Consider the following 20,498-nt stretch of genomic DNA (forward strand, 5'->3'; position numbering starts at 1 on the left):
ATTGGGTCTTTTTATTTTATTTTATTTTTCCTCCTCATTTTTTGCTTTTTGTGATTTTCTTCTTATAATGTTACGAAAAAATTTGCATTTGATTTTGTATCAGATGATGGTGGCAGTACTCAACTCTATATGAGTTCAAGTGACGATGAAGAAAATTAGATAAATAAATAGAAGCTCAATGTTGTAGAGTTTTAGAGAGGACAAAGAGGTGTATGATGATATGTTCAATATAGGCAATTAATTGATTTTTTTTCTACTTTTGTTTATTCGTTTTTTTAGTTTCGCTTAAATTTTATTTCAGAGTATAGAAAAATTTTCAATCATAACATACTATTACAAATATGCCTTAGAAATAGGAACGAAAGCAGGCTACAAATTTTCTCTTATTCGTTGTAATATAATGTTACACATATAAAATATGATGTTGCACCTTTGATTGAGAAATTATTATTTTTTCTTCATTCTTTTTATTATTCAATAATAATAATAATAATAATAATCTTAATTTTAAAATTACGCCAAAAAAGAAGTGGTGTGACGTGTTCTTATAATGTAATGTGTTTAATTGTTGTAGGAATAAATATCATAATTATTGTATAGAGGATTTTTCATGGTTACTTATGCATAGTGTGTTTTTCTTTTTCCTTATTTTTAGTAGATCATATCCTGGAAAGGTCCTTTGAAATTTTCTTCTAATTAGGAACAAAAGAAAAAATAAATTAGAGATGAACTTCTTATATAATTTATCAAAACATTACAAGGACCTTTTACTTTATATCGGTCAAAAATATATATATCATTGGTTTATTTACTTTTAGTGTTGATTATCATTAGGTTTAGGATGTTTTTAAATTTATCATTAATGGTAATGTTTATTAATCTTGTGGCTACAAACCATTATATTTGATGTCATTACTTTCTCCACATTTTTAATTGCTAAAAGGAAGAGACAACGTGTAATGCAAGAATCAAAATTAAAGAAAAGCACAACCAAGTTAAATATAATTCATTTGAAGAACAAAAACTTATTTTACTATTTAAATCTATATATAATAATAAAATTAAGAGTAAAAAAAGTGATTTTGATATTTCTCTTTCACCAAGAAATATAATTATTTTTTCTCCTTTCATTTTTATTTGATTTTTCTCTATTTATTTTCTCATTTATGTGTTAGTATATTATAAAAACTAAAGCACCCACTTCTTTTAACTCTATTAATTATATTAAATAATGTAAAACTTAATGGTCTTTATTTTCATTACCCCAACAATTATCAACGTAACTTCTAAAATAATTAATGGTCATATTCATGACATTATTGTGTATTTCGTATTGTAATCCTATAAATAGACACATTGTAAAACTTTGTTGAAATGATCACATTAGCATTTTGAATTATTGTGTTTCCGGTGCTTATTATATACATCCTTTTGTTTGACTCGGAAAAAAAGATTAAGGCTATTAAATATTGATCAGTGTGGAAGTGGATGTCAATAAGAGCTTAAAAGATTGTATATTGATTTTATATTTTATGCTATCAATTAATGATTAAGATCGTAAAAAGAACGTTGCATTGTACATATAATTATTAATATCTTATAGTCTTTTATAATCGCGCGAAGCACGCTAATAAATATGTGCACTTTAGTTTACTTACAAATTAAAAAAAAATTATGTGTATTTTCCGTTAAACTGTAAATTAAAGTTTATATTTATATTGTAAATATTGTCACTTCCTTGGGGAAACAAATTTTTTAAGTTAAATATAAGAATTAATTTGAATTATATAAGAACTTGAAATAGGCAAAGCCTCTAAGCATTTGTAACGAATATAAATATTTATACAACTTTCTCAAAATTATAAAATGTACTACAGTAGAAATTTAAGATATAATTTTTTTAATTAAACAACAAAAGAATGTCACTACACCAAAACACAAATAATGATGCTCAAAATTTAAGGGAATCTCTCTTTTTTTTCTTAGGATGAACTTTATTTCCTAACAATCAAGGCTTATGTGACGAAAGGTTAAACAAAATCAAATAAAATTAAAATCTAATTTATTTGGGTTTGAAGAAGAAAAAATTATTTTAAAATAATCTTAAACTTTGAAAATAGTAAAAGATTAGTTTGTAAATCCAATGAGAAATTCCTTAACCGCGCGAAGCGCGGCCAAGTTTACTAGTGTTTTAATAAAAAAAAATAACGAAAAAAGTACGTGAAACATACACGTCATATAAACCAATTAAATACTTATACGTGTAATTTAAATAAATTTATTTATCACATGAACTCAAACTTAAAAGTACAATAGTTTAAAAAAACTTGAGAAACTACTCAAACTTTCCAATTTAATCCATCTTCTTCCTCAATGATTTTCACCATTATTAACCTCCCCCCCCCCCACCCCCCACCCCCATGAGCTTTTTAGCTTTGTGATTTAAATTAATTATAGATTTTGTGAGTGAATTGATATTTATTTGTTCTCGTTTATGATCTCTTTCTCTTCCTTATGAATTTATAAGTATTTGTTCTATCCAATTTCATCAGCGATTTTAAAATTTAATGAATTCGGATCACTTTATTTAATCAGAATAAACATATATATCATATATGTTTGAAGACCTAACTCAAAATGATGCAAAAATATATTTTACTAATCCTCAATCTCCATATATAAATCATATAAAAAACCTATTTTTAAAAATTTGCAATAGTAGTTAGTAATCTCAAGAGTACATGCATAAATAATACTGTAATTTGCAATTTACATAAGGGAAAGGGAGATAAATTAACATAATCCAACAAAAAACACTAGATAAATCAAATACCTAAAGGTAATAAATTACAAGTATTAATCTTTTAAAATTTAAAATTCATAAATTCAAAATATTAGCGTTACTTTAATTCATACCAATTCCTAACCAAGACTTGTTTAACTCACTGACACACTCATATTTATACAATTTCATATATACAATATATATATATATATATTTCAATAAAAATAACATTTAAAGATTAAAAAAACGTTAATTCACGTGATATCATACATTGTAAAAATTGAATTTCTTCCTCCAAGTGGAAGAGGAAACAAGTTTTGTATGAAATTCGTCAACATTAGTCTAATTGTTGTAGCAACAAAACATATAATATAAATAATATGAAAAAATCGTTTCACAAAAATACAATTATTAGAGAGATTTAACAATATCTCAAAACTAACTAGCTCACGAAATTTGTTAGCTATCGAATGGGCTTAGCCTAACATATTTTCGATCAACTCATATATGACCCGACCCGGCTTCGCCCCTACGACTTTTGGATCTCCTTCAAAAGTCGACTCTTTGACCCGGAAAGTAGACAAAAGTAATCTTCTTCTCCACACAAAAACAAACCAGAAATCAACAACACAAAAGAAAAAGTATTCTGAAACAAATCTTAAAAAAAAAATGGTATGAATCAAAATCTATAGTTTCCCCAAAATCCTTAATTGAATTTCCATTAATTATGTTTACCCTTTTCTTAATTTGATTTTTTTCAAAAATTGTAGGTTTGTGTAGCTTGCTTAATACCGTTGTTCCTAGTCCCGATCGTTAATTTATTACCTGTTCTCTTCCATATTCTCATGGTAAGATCCTTTAAAAACTTAATTAATTGGTTAATTTTGATGTTTATAGTGTTAATTTGTGCTTTATGTGTGTTTTTTTAGGCGAAGGTTTATAGAATGTTGGGGAAGGAGTATCAGAGACCAGAAAGAGCACCTCCTGCTTGTCCTTTTAAACCATCAGCTACTAAACCCAATAATTCTGTAAGTTTTTTTATTTTTTCGATTATAAAGGCGTGATCTTTTGCTTAGATGTGTTGATCTGAGGGTCTATTGGAAATAGCCTCTTAACCTTTGAGGTAGAGGGTAAGGTTTGTGGATAGTTTACACTCCCGAGAGCTCACTTTGTGGGACGACACCGAGTATGTTGTTGTTGATCTTTTGGTTGGATGTGTTTGACTTGCTTGGAAAATTTGGGAGATGCTAAACCCAATAATTTTGTAAGTTGTTTGATAATAAAGGCGTGATCTTTTGCTTTGATGTGTTGATTTGCTTGAAAAACTTGGAAGCTACTATAAACCTAATAATTCTGTAAGTTTGTTAGATTATAAAGGCGTGATCTTTTTCTTAGATGTGTTGATTTGCGAGCTACTAAACCAAATAGTTATGTAAGTTGTTTGATTGTAAAGGTGTGATCTTTTGTTTCAAAGTGTTGACGAACAATAACTACAACACATGTGTAATCCCACAAGTGGGGTGTGTGGAGGGTAGAGTGTACACCTTACACCTACCTTGGGAGGTATAGAGAGGTTGTTTCAAGGTGTGATCTTTTTTTGAAAGTGTAGACCTGCTTGAAAAACTTGTAAGCTGATAACCCAATAATTCTGTAAGTTGTTTGATTGTAAAGGCGTGATCTTTTGTTTCAAAGTGTTGACTTGCTTGAAAATCTTGTAAGCTAATAACCCAATAATTCTGTAAGTTGTTTGATTGTAAAGGCGTGATCTTTTTTTTCAAAGTGTTGACTTGTTTGAAAAACTTGTGAGCTACTAACCCAATAATTCTGTGAGGTGTTTGATTGTGAAGGTGTGATCTTTGTTTCAAAGTGTTGACTTACTTGAAAAACTTGTAAGCTACTAACCCAATAATTCTGTAAGTTGTTTGATTGCAAAGGCGTGATCTTTTGTATAGGCGTGTTGAGTTGAAAACATGTGAGCTACTAACCCAATAGTATTTTAAGTTTTTTGATTGTAAAGAGTGACTTTTGTTTCGAAGTGTTGACTTGCTTGAAAGATTTGTAAGCTACTAAAATCCAATAATTCTGTAAGTAGTTTGATTATTAGGGCTTCTATAAGTGGTAGCATATAATAGGTAGGTTTGGTATTAACCCAATAGCTTTATTCTAAACTCTGTATTTGTGTTAAAAAAAATCATCAAATATGTACAAAATTAAATTCAGAACCGAATTACTAACACTTGGACCATTTCTTAGAATCCATTACCCATAAAGTTCAAATCCTTGCTCCGCCTCTATTTTTGTTTCACAACTTGTTGGGTTGCTTGGAAAAGTTTGTTCTTGTTTGGAAATATATGAACTAGATGATCTTGGTTGGAATGTTTGATTGAAATTCACTGTTGCCTGTGTGTGTATATGTATACACATGCATACCTGAATAAGCTGCTCAGAGTGTTTGATTGAAATTCATTGGTGCCCACACGTATATCCTTACACACACATGCCCGAGTAAGCGGAATAAATTCATATAGCCAACCAAACAAATTGGATTGATGCTAATTGATTGATATAAATGTGTATGTGTGTGTTTTGGGTGGTTGAATGTATCTTTTGTTTGGATTTGTGGTGAACAAGTTGTTTGAAATTTGGATATAGGAAATGCAATATCATTTAGCTTTCTTCAGGAAAGAGTTGTTTTCGTTGAAGTTAATGACCTCCTTGTACCTGTAATCCTGTTTTATTTGGGGAAGCACTAGCTTATGGTGCACCGTGCATGTGATTGTCTGAATACCCCGATGGTATTTTACTATTTTTTGATGATAACATTTAGAACACTGAATTTTTCTGAAGATGAATGTAAATGTGTGAAGTATGGGTTGAAAAATCAATATGCTGAATCTTTGAGGACATTCTGGTGCACATGATGCTAGAACTTGGGGGATTTAGGTGATTGTGGTTTATTCTTTTCCTCTTCCAGATCTTCATGATATTGAGTACCATGAAACCAAAGTACGATGTTGAATGAAACGTTTAACCCACAATGAAGAAAGCGCCAAAAGAACTTAACTTCAATCATAGTCTTTGTCCACAGTTGAGGTTCTTGAGTATACTTTTTGTGGTATTTTCTCTCATTATAATGGTAGACAAAAAATAAAAAATATATTTGGAAAGAAAATCTGGGTCGTTGTTGACTTGTTTCTTATCCAATCAGCTCTTAAAAGAATGCTGAAAATTTTCTATCAAATATTTCCTGTTTGCCCGAGGTTCAAATGGAACACTCTCCTCCAATGATCTATCATTTGAGTTTAAGCTTTTGCACAGTACTTGGTAATGCGTTTGATGAGGTTTAAGGGTTCAGTTCTTATAAAATTAATCTGTAGATATGACCCTCAATGTGGTTGAAATACTTCTCCGTGGAGACAGTGTAGAACTACCCTGTTTACTGAAAACTTAAAAAATCCTGCATTTTGGTTCACGCCCACCTGAGACATGTTAGACCTTAACTTTTTCTGCTCCTGTTTAGTTGTGGTTCCTGTGCATTGCGGGAGCTTAGTATACCGGGTTGCCCCTCTCTTTTAAAAAAAAAATTGTGGATCGAAATGAAAAATAACTTCCTCACTTTTTCATTTGAGACTCTCCACTGCAATGATCCTTCGTGTTTCATTCACACTTTCAAGTTTGTTCCCTACACTTGTTAAAGTTCAAATCTTCTTTCCCCTGTTTATTTATGGATTTAATTCCCTGACTTCAAATTTTCTTTCCCAAATTCATATTGTAACGTTCAAAAAACCGACTGGAGTTTTGTTGCAGGAAATCCTCAGATTATGTAGAGCTGATCAATCTGTCACAAACTAGCTACCAATGACCTTCCCGATCTCAAGGGATAAGGCTGAGACTGTGCATTGTTTATTTTCCATTAGTATTCTCTGCTTGCATTGTTTATTTTCCATTAGTATTCTCTGCTTGCTCTACTCTTGAACTACAACAATTTACCTTGACCACGATATCATGCACCTCTAGAAAAGTTTCTGCTCGGAACTACAGTTATTGCATTGCCCCTATTGCTTTCAACATCAGGAGGTAATAGCCTACAAGATGTTTGGTAGGCGCACATCACGAGTTTGAAATCTACATATTGAACCAAGTCTAGTATTTAGATGGGGAAAGCTATAGTAGCAGGGCCACCGAGTTTAAAAGTTGAACTGGTTTCTAGGTCATCAAAAAGAAAAACAAAAAACTACAGTCATTGAATTTGCATCAGCTTTGTTCTTGCTACAAATTATCATATATTATGCTTTATTCTATCTTGATACATTGCGATATTACTTTCTCTTGGGGTTTTTGAGACAACTAGTAGTAGTGTATGTTCATTGCATAATTGATCATAAGAAAATCAAAATGTGCAGATTGGCACTTCTTTATGCCTAAAACTGTTTATTTCAAGGTATTATGAGCATATGATGTCAAGTGAGGAATAATCGGGTCTTCACTACTTGCTGAAAAGCTTTTCATAAAAATGATAAAAGAGAATAACAGTTATCTATGTCCAAAAAAAATATGATAAAAGAGAATATATTTGTTCAAATCTGTATTCAAGTTTATGGAGAACAGTCTGTTTATGGTGTCTAGAGGCAAAGCTAGCCAAGTTTCTAGATATGCCTTTGCTACGTATTGCATGCTAGTCAAAAACTCAAAGATCGCACCTTCACTTTTGTTTTCTTAACTATTTGACGTTAATGACCTTCAGAGCTATTTGAACCTATAGACATACATTGTCACTAAATTATGGAATAAAAAGAAGGATACTATTTCGGAATCCTGGTGAATGGTATAGTTTCTGTGACATCTCATTTAAATTTTCCATTTGCTAATAGAGTATTGCAGTACATGTAGTTTGAGCTTCTAAACTTGATCAATCTATGACCTGTTTGAATAACTCGGAAGAAAAAGTGGAAGAGGAAATAGAAAGATTTCTTGCATTTATTTATCAATGGAACAAAAAGTTTATTGGTAACTTCTAGAAATGGTGGTGACACTCGTCTTTGTGCCATTTGAACTAACGTTACATCCTTTCGTCCATCTTATTTATTGCGTTAATCAATATCTCAGTATAACAAAACAAATTGTGTCTAACAGGTTACCGGAGAAGAACCAAGTTCTGGCGCCCCCCATCCTGTACCTAAGGCAGTTGGAGTGGATGATTCCAAGCAGGACTAACTTTTGAAGTTGGAAACTTTGATTGTATTGAATTACATATCGGTTACGTCTTCCTTGAGACTATGCAGGTTCTCCTAGCCATTGTAAAATGATATTGTGTGCTACCAATATCATCTTGGTTATAATTTAGTTTGTGGAGATTTGGATCATATAAACTGGACCTTTTAAAACATTTTTCTTGTTAACTTGTAAATCTATGTTTAGACACATGACATCTGATTGTGTCTTTCTACTTTATAATCTTTCTTCAGTTGTGCTATGTATGTCAAAGTGTCATTCTTATGTCAATCACATAAAAGTGACAATTTGGAAGTTCCAAATTCGATTTTGCGAGAATTGTGGCGTTGAGTTTCTCTGACTCTTTTACTTAGGATTGGTCAGTTATTTTTCTCGATGAGGCGGGGAAGGGATATAACTCAGAGGTAGAGTGTCACGTTGACGTGGTGGAAGTGATGCACAATATACAAAGGAAAATCTTATTTTCATTTGTATATTGTGTATCATTTTCTTGCATAACTGGCAAGTGAAAATCTACCATAAAGGATTTTTGTGGGATCATTTACAACTGGCAAGCTGTACCTGCAGTTTTTTGAGGACCATTTTGATGAATTTGATTTGTTTTTTCTTGCCTATGTCTTTTGATAGTTGTGGACATGTGGTATTTATTAAATTTGATTTAACTAAAGGAAAGAAAAAAGTTATCTTTTGCCAAAAGGTGAAAGGGATGGGCCTGAGTCTTTTTTACGACAACAATATACTCAGTGTAATCCAACATGTAAGATCTTGGGAGGGTGGTATGTATGCAAACCTTACTCGAAGGTAGAGAAGCCATTTTGCTCGAGTCGTTTTTGTTAGGATAATTTTAGGGTTGTTATCAAGTTAATGACAATTTCTTTTAGGAGAACATGTTGAAGTTTAAGCCATGTGACGGCAGTGACGAAGCCAGAACCTTGGAATATAAAAAAGTGAATGTATACAAAGAAGTAAAGAAAATTTAATATCAACAAAGGAGTTTTGGGTGATACTTTTACCTCGCTCTCTTAAAATATGGTGTGAAGTCTTGATTGTTGAGCGATTAACTTTGATCCGATATTAAAAAGCTTATTCAATACTTATGATGGCGGGAGGTAGTAGATAGATACTTATGATGGCGGGAGGTCGTAGATAGATACTTATTCGAATTTTACATTTAAAGTGATGCATGTGCAAATCTACAATTTGAAGTTAAGTCACATGTTTGAGTTTCAAAATTCTACCACATCCACTTGATTTACCAAATTCGAGATCTATTTTTTATATTAGTTTAATGATTTTTGGATGCATAAATTAAATCGGAACCAACCTTACTGCTTTTGAACGAAATTAGTACATTAGGTCTATTCTAGGCTTGAATGAACGCAAGGTGAGTTGGATACTCCACTCTGAAAAAGGGGGTGAGGTTCCATGTGTATTAACAAAATTGTTATAAAAATGAATTTAGGTTGAAAAATAATTGAATAAATAAATCAAAAGTAATACGCTAGGTCTATTCTGAACTTGAATGAACGCAAGGTGACTTGGATATTATCGTTCTGAAAAAGGGGAGTGGGGTGTCATGTGTATAAACAAAGTTGTTATAAAAATAGATTTAGGTTGAAAAAATAATTGAATAAATAAATGGGTTGGTGAGCTATTGGTCAAAATGTTTTCAGTGTATAAGATCTTGCTTGAAATTTAGGTGGATATTTATTGAAGAAAGTTCTAGGAAAGTTCAAAGTCTGCCACCTTATTATAAAAATTACTATAATATTTTTTATGTTTCTTAATTTCTGATGAAAAGCTAGTTAGTATTTATTTTTTACTTTTTAAGATTATGGTTAAGTGATGATGGTGTAATTAATTAATTAATCAGATGAAGATGCCAGGAATTTTCCAAGTAATTTCTTTTTTTCCCCTTATTTGGATGTATTCTCTAAGTTTTTTTTAAAATATAATTATCTAATATCAAAAAGTTGTTTTAGTTGAATGATAATTTTTTATATTGTGAGTTAAAATGTTAGTTGTACAAACAAAATCTCGAATTAATAGCTGAAAAAGAAGAAGAAGAAGAAGAAGAAGAAGAAAGAATCAGGAAGATCCGAAGTTAAATACAAGGTGTGATTCTTTTTTAATCTAGGAAAACATGTGAGCTTGTTTCAAAGTGATTAATATCACGTCATATGTATTAAAAGTATCTCTGAACTAATTAAACCTGATATATGGTATCTTAGTCTATGTATGAGATGAATATGAAGATGATATAATGATGTCATGGTGACAACTTTACGGTTTTTGTTTATTTGCAAATTGATTTACTACTTTTATTATAGCTTTGAGACGTATGCGCGCACAAAAAAATACATATTAGCTTTGGTGTCAATAATTACTTTGATAATGTGTGTGACATATACTTAATCCTCGTATATAAGTTCATAAGGTGATGAATCTTCTGAAACCTAGTTTGAAGGAGAAATTATTAAGTGTACAAATAAAATTTCATATTAGTAAAAATAATATAATAAAGCAAAAATTGTGACGGACTTGACCCAAAACAAACAAGTTGAGGGGTGCAACTCATATATCCATGAGTTGAAACAACCATGTCGAAAATTTACTCGTGAACTATAAATCTTGATAGAGACTAGGGGTGTGCATTCGGTTTGATTTTTCACTATTCGGTTTAGATTTTTGGATTTTTGGTTTTGTAAAAGTGTAACCCAATCCAATCCAAAATAAATTTGGTTTGGTTTGGTTTTCCTCTATTTGGTTCGGTTTGATTATTCGGTTATGTCAATAATTAATAACATAACCAAAGTAATAATATTGAATCTCTTAAATATACTTTCTAATATAAATCATAAGTAAAACTTAAAACACAATACTTATAAGTACCTATTATAGATGTTCAAACATAAAATATAAATGTAATCATCATGAAAGGCAATAACTAAAAAAGGACAAAAGTAGTTAACTCCAACTTAATTCTAAACCTAAGCATTATATATATATATATATATATATATATATATATAATTCTGTTTTTTCGGTTTTTATTTTTTTAAATCCAAAATCAAACCAGAAAACCAAACAAAGTAATTTATTAGTCCAAAACCAATCCGAAAAACCAAAAAGCCAATCCAAATAAAAATTCGATTTGGTTATTCGGTTTAATCCGAATAGTGCACACCCCTAACAGAGACAAATGTAGAATTTGAAAGTTATGAATTCAAAAGTTTATGCTATTATAAATGTTTGATAAACTTCTCGATATATATTTTAGATCAAAATTATTAATTTTTTTGTCGAATTCATACTTTCAATGCTAGATTTGGCCATTAATCACTCATGATTCTATAGGTTATTGAAGTGAAATCGGATAATTAAAATTAGAATTAGGGAAATTTGTTAGGTTTGAGATACATTTAAATTTTTGATAAAAAAGAGAAGTATAATTATTTTAAAAGTAAAGATGTAAATTAGACATTTTTTCCAAACTTAAAATAGTCCAAATATAACCTACTTCCTACCTGAAAATATCTTAACTTTGGGGAATTAAATATACAAAAATGGGTCCTAAATATTTTTGTTAAATTAGTGGTCCCTAATTAATTTTAATCCGTGAAAGCATAAAATTATTTTATATTTTTTGGTAAGTTATGGTTGTTCCACGTGCTAATTCAGGATTAGATTTCCTTAATCTCCTCCTAATCCACATATCTTTTTTCTCAAAAAATGTGTGATTAAGAAATCTTTGTCCATATATCATGTAAGATATTATAAATTTCATTATCACAAGGAGGGGATTGGGGGATAATTGATCAAATTGACATGACTTTTAGGTATTTGGCCTTTCAAGAAGCATGAAAAGCTCATACATTTGTTTTTTTTTTTAAGTCGGTATTCTGTATTCGTATTAGAATTTTGATAAATTTGAATTGTGACATGTAGGATCCATTTAAGAGTTTTTTTTTTTGTTTTTTTTTATCATATTTAAAGCTTGAACTTAAAACCACGGTTTAAAATGAAGGGATAGTGGTTTAAAATGAAGGGATACTATCCTTGGTGGTTCTACATTGGCATTTAAGTATTCATTTGTGTGACATATATAATTAAGTAAATAAAATTGTATTATTTTTAATATATTGAATTTATAGATGAGATAATTAGTTAATCAAACATTTTAACATAATATCAAAACAGATAAATTTTTTTGTATTCAAGTCTCATCATTATTTATTATCAGAAAGTAATTGATTCATGAAAAATATGCTTATTGCTTTTACGTGTGTGAACCATGAGAAAATTCGCTACTAGTTTGAATTTTTTGAACTTGAACTTGCAATTGTTTTTCTTCGAAATAATTTTTATGTGTACTTGTTCATGAAAAATGTGTTTGTTACTTTTATATGTGAACAGGATGAGAATTCATTACTAGTTTGAATGTTTGAATTTGAATTTGCAAAAGTGCTTCTTCCAAACGGTTTTCACATATTTGGTTCATGAAAAATACATTTATTGCTTTTATGTGTTAACAAGATGAAAATTCACTATTAGTTTGATTACTGAGTTTTAACTTGCAGTTATTTTTATTCGGAATATTTTTCACTATTCACATGCTTGGTTCATGAAAAATACGTTGTTTCCCTTATGCCTGAACAAGATGAAAAATCATTACGAGTTTGATTTTTGAATTTGAACTTGCAAATATTTTTGTTCCGAATGACTTTTACGTGTTTGGTTCATTAAAAATACGTTTGTTGCTCTTACGCCTGAACAAGGTGAAACTTCATTACTAACTTGATTTGGAATTTGAACTTGCAATTTTTTTTGTTCCAAATAGTTTTCACGTGTTTAGTTCATGAAAAATACGTTTGTTGCTCTTAAGTGTGAACAAAATGAAAATTCATGACTAATTTGAATTTTTGAATTTGTACTTACAATATTTTTTGTTCCAAATAGCTTTCACGTGTTTAGTTCATGAAAAATACATTTGTTGCTCTTATCCTTGAACAAGATGAAAATTCATTGCTAATTTGATTTTTGAACTTGAACTTGTAATATTTTTTGTTCCAAATAATTTTCACGTTATTAGTTCATGAAAAATACGTTTATTGCTTTTACACATGAACAAGGTGAAAATTTCATTGCTAGTTTGAATTTTAAACTTGAACTTCCAAAAAAAATTATTTTTATTTCTTTTATTTATTTTTATTTATAGATTAGATTTGAAACTCTTTTTCAATATTTTAAACTAAGATCTTCAATTTTAAGCTTAATTTTTTTAAGAAAAAACTTTCATGATTGTTTCCCCCCTAAAATCTACCTTTGTCTAAAGGGAAAAGGGTCTGATATACCCCTCAACTTTGTCATTTAGAGCTGATATATCTCTCGTTATAAAAGTGTCTCATATATACCCCTACTGTTATACAAATGACTCACATATACCCTATTCTTCTAACGGAAATGAACAAATTAATTTTAGTTTAATTTTTTTAATTATTTTTAAAAAATATAATCCCATATGGGTATATTTAATCCTCCTCAAACATATATTATTATTATTTTAACTCTTTTTTTTGTTTCAATGATTAATTTAGATTTATTATTTTGATGGTCAAATTTATTTAAGTTTTGTTAATATTCTTGTAAAATTTATTATAGATGACCCTATTTTTTTCTTCAAATACAAAAACTAAATTACAATATATACGAAAAAAATAATTTTAAATTATAATATAGCCACGAAAAAAATAGTTTTAATTTTTTTCTTTACACTAAGAAATGAAAGAAAAAATAAAATAAGAATAAGAAGCTCAAATAATGATAGTAAAAAAAAAAACATGTCCAAAAAAAATTAAAATATACCTTGAAATTTGCTAGAAAAATCATATATACCCCTAAATAATTTTTAAAAAAAATCAAAAGTCAAAAATATAAATTTAAAACTAATTTTTTCCACTTCCGTTAAATGAAGGCTATATGTGAGCTCATTTTGTAATGGTAGGGGTATATGTGAGCCGTTTGTATAACAATAAGGGTATATATGAGTCACTTTCATAATGAGGGTCATATCAACTCCAAATGACAAAGTTGAGGGGTATATCAGGCCTTTTCCCTTGTCTAAATACAACTTTAATTCTTCAAAAAATCAACTTTCAAACATTTCTTTCCAAGTTCAATTTCAAGTTTTCAAACAAATTAATGGCATATATATATGGATTGTATCTTTATAAATTAGTTTGCATCTACAACCAAATAATTACCTAGACGAGAGTTCATTTCCTATTTAAGAGTTTCAATATATATAAATTATTTTCTTTTCGAATAAAAACTTGAATAAAGATTTTCAACAAATATAATTATCTTGTTTTTTAAAAAAGAACTTTATAAAAAATAAATACATAATTTTTTATTTATAATTTTAATTTGTTGTAGCAATTATATTTTAACATACTTAGTTATAGATATATTACACATGAGGTATAAGTGTAGCATTTTTATTTTATTTGTGATGTAAGCGTTTAATTTTAGAATATAATGAATATTTCAATAACTGAATTATATATTATAGGAATATAAAAATAGTGTAATTAGCCCCTAAAATTATAAAAAAATAAATGAATTCTTAGTAAAGTTTTGTATCTATATGAAGAGAGAAGTGTTGAAAACACCCTTAAACTTGAGGCAAATTATTAGCTTACCCCTGATCACCCCCCCCCCCCCCCCTCCCCCTCGATTTACCACAAGACATAACAAGTGATTTCAAACTTTTGTATGACATATTATAACTCTTAATAAAAAGCCGAAAGAAGTGTTGAAAATTATTGGAGACAGTGGCTTATCATCTACTTAATTATTTAATTATGTAATATCAACTGATAGTTAATTAGTTGTTTAGCTTATTACTAGTTGGTTATAGTTAGTTACTGAGTTAGTTAAAGAAATGACAGTTGTACATTAGTTGGCAGTAGCATAGAGTACAAGTGTATATAGATGAAAGTTTCTCATCTTTGAGATTAAGCTTGATGAATGAGATTGGAAAATTCCCAAAGTCCGTTTATTCTCTAAATCTCAATAAAAATATCTCTAAATTTGACGAGAATTTAAGGGTGTATTTCACTCATATTGTAAGATCGTGGGGTGCCTTTAAGTCCAGTTAATCAAGTAGAGAGATATTTTTAAAGCTGTCAATGATTTCGAGATGAAACTAGTAATTCACACCTAGTTTAGGAGTGTTTTCAATACTTTCTCATGTTTAAATATTGAATTTGTTTAGGCAATTAAGTAAACTTCATAAATCTACTTACACATAATAACGTCATAAAATTGCATCATAATTTGATTATTTAGCTTCCATTTGTTATTAGTTATATTAAATGTGTAAGCAACTAACATCCTTATTATAGGTGAACTAGTCATTATCTTTCATTTTCTTTTTCACATTTGAGTAGACAGTTTGTCCAATAACAAGAATGTGAACATGTTTCTTTATAGCAATCTTAAAGATTCTTATTGATTTTATGAGTTAAAAGTCTCTATCTTGAGGCTACATGATTTTTCTTTTAGCTTTATATCTGATATTCGATATTTATTTTGAAATTTGATTGATCATATTAAAAAAAATTACTTAATTAAGGAGAGCAATATTTTCTATTAAAGACGATGTCAGTTTTAAAATTCAAATCAGAATCTTTTAATGGAGAATAAAGAACACTTAACACTATACTATATGGGTAGACAATTTGTCAAATGGCAAAAAGTAAACATGTTTCCTTGTAACAATCCCAAAGATTTATAGTGATTTTATGTGGTAAAAGTCTCTATCTTGGGTCCATATAATTTCTTTTAAATCAAATATTTTTATCGTGTTCTGAAATCTAATTAGCATCGACGTTGTAACTTCTTAAAATTGGAAGTGCTTCCTATTTAAGGCAGTCATGGAGCCAATATATTTTTTAAAACGAACTAAAATGTTGAGAAGTAAATACACGAAGAAATTAAAAAAATTAAATATTTATTATATAAACATAAAAAAAATTTAAACTTCGTATATATATATATTTTCTGTATGTATAATGTAATTTTTTTTGATAAAGAAGTAGGAAGGAGCTCTTTATGAGGTTCTATCTAACTGCGTCTTGATTAAAGACAAAATTATTCGTAAGACTCAAATTTGAGATTTTTGATTATTTAGCGGTAGTCTATAGTGGTGAGTCCACATGATTTATTGCTCATTGACTAAGTTCCAATTTTTTTTTTATTATTGTGTACTATGTTGTACCAATTAGCTTGTTGCACCTGTCACCTTTTTATGGGACATAGGAATTTTTTTTCTTTGTGGCAATAAAATTTTACAAAAAAACTCGACTCTATATGTATGTTAGTAAATATCTCCCTTGTCATATGATATATTAGGAGATATTTTTTATTTTATGTATCATTGGATGAGATTGGCCAAAATTAAGCTATTTTTAAAGCAAGGTTATAATTTATTATATGTAGATGAAATTAAAGCAATAAAGAACAAAATTTTAATATAACAAGAATTACTAATAGATTGAAGAAGAAAAATTCACTAAAAAACCAAACTTTTTTTTTCTTTTTTGTGTATAAATAAAAGAATGGGATTTTTTTTAAAAAAATGTTAGACAAACAAGTCATTTTCACCATAATGATTATATTTATTCCCAATTTTAGCCTTTTGCTATCACACATCCATTTGTTTTGTTCTTGAATTGTATCTTATCCCTTAGATGCATGAAATATCTTCAAACATTTGATGAAGAAAATTTCCAATTTTCTAGTTTTTTTAATATACACAAGTTGAAGTTTAATTTCACAAGGATAAACATATTTTTTTACGAAATATTTACACTAAATTAATTTAATTCATCATGATTAAATAATTTTGATGAAATAATGATATTATTAATTAACCATGAATAGTGATAAATATAAATATACAAACCCATGTCATGTTGCATGTATTTATTGATTTGATGTAAAATCAGATTCTCGATAAATTATTTTTATATATATATAATAAGTGATTTTTTGAAATATAATAAAATAATTTACGTCAAATTTAATGAATTCTATCAAACTTGTAATCGATATACCCTAAGTATAAACATCTGATGCGGATAAATTTTTATGATTTAACAAGTGCTTTTCGTCAAGGACAACTTGATAGTATTTGGACATCAAATCTTAAACCCTGTCACTAATAATCGCTTTCATCTTGGTAGCATTCAATGGTTTGAATAATGTAGGGCCAAAATTAATATTTCTTAAAATATTTAGATGGTGAAATAAATCTCTTTCATTTTCACAAATATATATTAATTGCTTGATTCTTAAAAACACTATAACGTCCTCATTAACAAGCATGTAATATTTATTTGTATTCGATGTTTATATATAATATATATCAATAATAATAATATGATCGTTATATTTTATTAATGAGATTTGAGAAAAATTATATATATGCAATTTTACTCTTACTTTGCAGAGATAGATAAGATCATAAGAGTAAAAATTTACAAAAAAAAAGACATTAAAAGTTTCGTGAGGTAATTTTTTTCCCTTAAGTGGTTTTTGGATTATATTATTTTTGTAAAGAAAACCAAAAAAATTTGTATGTTAAACAAAAATAGCGTATATACAAGGCTAGCCCTTTCTCTCAAGCGTCTTGGTATTGGATCCGCTCTTCTGTTAACATGAACATGAATTAGAGTCTATTCGAATTCTTTATTCTTAAGAGAATCCCCCACCCGAACCATTCTTAAGACCACCAAGCTCTCTCGAATGAATTCTACTCTTTCTGCTTTCGAGCTACATCTTCTCCTATTTCCCGCTCCACTATGCCCCATGTATAATTTTTTAATTTTTTTTTTTTTAAAAAAGAATGCTATAAACCATGATTAAAATTCATCAACTATAAATTAATATTAGATAAATTCATTAGCAAAAGGGATATATATGAATCTAATTAAATCCTTGTCCTCCCACTTTCACACAAGTACATTACATTATAAACATGCATATTATTTTATTGTATTTTATAATGTGAATAACAATGGCACAAAACCCCACTTGTAAGGGAGTTTTTATTAAATATACTAAAGTGTCAATCTCTCAAAACTCATTGTCAAACAACTACTACTCCCTTCGTCCCATTTTATGTGACACTTTTTTAATTTCGAAATTCAAATAAGTCTAACTATGACCGTAGATTTTTCATAGATCTTATAAACATTTTGAATTATCAATTGTTGTGACTTATAGTACTTTTTACGTAGTTTACAAATATATAAATTTTATTTCAAAAAAATTAAAGATTTGTGCAAATTTCCGATCAAACTTAAACTGTTTGACTCTCGAAAAACGAAAAGTATCACATAAATTAAGACAGATGGAGTATTAATTTTTAATAGCCACCATAAGAACTATATCACATAGATTAGTTCAAACTTTATTTTAATTTTATGTTCTCTTATTTTATGTGTCATTTTATCAACCTTCACACAGTCTTATAGATTTATCTTTTGAACAATGTTGTTATCGACTATCGAGAGCTTTAACTTTACCTCACTTCACGTTTCATTGCAAGAAGCGATCGCTTCTGTGAAGACACCCCACTTTATGGTCATGAAGCACATTAATTTTATGTCGCTTCACAAGATAAAACACCTAATTTTTATAACACTATTTTAGAAACGTCTGTTTCATGTGAAATTGTACTATACGTTATAGTTATTCACTTTCTTCTCTTATTTTTATGCACGATTCAATGAAGGTATTATAGAATTCCTAAAATGAAATGTCATGATGTAAATTTTCATGAAATTAATCAAGTCAGTAAATTTCAAATATCACACAATTATTATTTTTTTTAAAAAAAAGAAGAATCAAAGAAGTTGTCCACTACTTAAAAATTAGGATTTGGGCCAACCTCCACTTGAATATTCTACCTTTTTATTTTTTTCAACTTTATCAAGATCAATATCACATTAATACTTTTCTCCAATAACTAATGCAATTATTGCCATTTTAATTACATAATCCTATTACCCACCATGACCTCACATCGCATTTTTTTTTCCTTTTATTTTTTATTTTTAAAGTGTTCTAATTACTTTTAAAAAAATTATATGATGATAAAAATTTCCTTTTTAAAAAGATTTATATATTAATTTTCCAATTTTCTTGAAATTTCCGTAGAGATAGGCACGTGAGAGGGACCGTTTCCAGAAAGTAAGGCACGTGACCGGCGGCTAAAAAAGTGACGAGAAAGTGATGTATCTAATTTCTCACGACATATTGTAGTTCCAAGTTATCCGCAAATGAGATATTAAAAATAAAAGATTAATGTATTTGACCTAATAAAGTCTATAGTCAAACCGACAACATAAAATAAAATAATTAAATATTGCTATTCCTTTTCACTTGTCATTAGCCACGTGGGGTTTTCTAATAGTGCTTTGTTTCCTATCCTCAATGGAAATTTTGAAAATATTTAAATCAACTTAAAAGAAATATAAGCATATTTTTTTGAAAAAAAAACAAAATACTAAGGCACGAATTGGAATAAAAATAAAAATATTGATGTTTTTTTTAATGATATAGTCTATAGGGAGTTTTTTCTTTGAGATGTTTGAAGTTAGAGGTGTATATATTGCTTATATTAAAAATATTAAATATATGTATGATGGAATTAAAATTGGGATTAGGACAATGAGAGGTGATTCAGAATATTTTTGCGATTGTAATGACATATAATAGGGTAGTCCTTAGCCACTTTCTTTGCTTTAGTGATGGACGAACTGACATGACATATTTAAGAAGGAGTCGTATGTTATTCACAAATAATTTAGTATTGATTGACGAGATCTGTAATGAAATTAGTGATAGATTAAAAGTTTCCAGAGAGATTGTAGAGTCTAAAGGTCTCAAGTTAAGCAACGAATGTTATTTAAGTGTTGTGACACACGAGGCATAGTTGAAAGTGAAATACACACTAGTACTTGTTTGCTATATTTTTTCATGCTATGTATAACTAATGTTTGCGTTAATTATATACTCTATTGTGTATTGGAGAGTGTATTATTAATATCATGAATTTCTAGACATTAGTAATACATTTTAATACCTGCATTAGCATGATTAAAGACCTAATTATCCTTCAAAAACACTTTAACATCTCTTCCATCATGAATTGATGCTCTCTAAATACGTTAATTCTAATTAGTCTCCAACATGAATTGTTCGCAAATAGAAAATATAAATCACTTTCATATCGAGAATATTATTAACAAAAGGATATATCTAAGTCATTTCACATAATTTAAGGATTAATTCAAACCAATTTCCTAACTTAAATCCATTTAGAAATAACTATTTTTTTTTGTGTTGATACATTTGGATATAACATTAAAACTAGATTTTAACAATTTTAGAAATCAATAAATGGTAAATT

At 28.6% G+C, this 20,498-nt stretch overlaps 2 protein-coding genes across 4 annotated transcripts in view; both read left to right on the plus strand.

Annotated features, from left to right (window-relative positions):
* Positions 1–8,166, plus strand: part of LOC125826478 (uncharacterized) — a 272,616-nt gene extending 264,450 nt beyond the window's left edge. For all 3 annotated transcript variants that reach the window (XM_049505841.1, XM_049505833.1, XM_049505825.1), the window contains exons 2-4: positions 3,555–3,633; positions 3,715–3,813; positions 7,919–8,166. In XM_049505841.1, the coding sequence (XP_049361798.1) occupies positions 3,555–3,633; positions 3,715–3,813; positions 7,919–7,999 (259 nt within the window). In that variant the 3' untranslated portion in view covers positions 8,000–8,166. The remainder of the gene's footprint in view (positions 1–3,554; positions 3,634–3,714; positions 3,814–7,918) is intronic.
* A 770-nt stretch (positions 8,167–8,936) lies between these two features.
* LOC125826321 (uncharacterized) overlaps positions 8,937–20,498 on the plus strand; it is a 198,133-nt gene continuing 186,571 nt past the window's right edge. The window contains exon 1 of the mRNA XM_049505635.1: positions 8,937–8,941. The gene's annotated coding sequence lies outside the window, so the exon portion shown is untranslated. The remainder of the gene's footprint in view (positions 8,942–20,498) is intronic.

The sequence above is a fragment of the Solanum verrucosum genome, unplaced genomic scaffold, assembly GCF_900185275.1.
Source record: "Solanum verrucosum unplaced genomic scaffold, falcon-dt-bn FXZP01000125.1, whole genome shotgun sequence".
NCBI classification, from domain to species: Eukaryota; Viridiplantae; Streptophyta; class Magnoliopsida; order Solanales; family Solanaceae; genus Solanum; species Solanum verrucosum.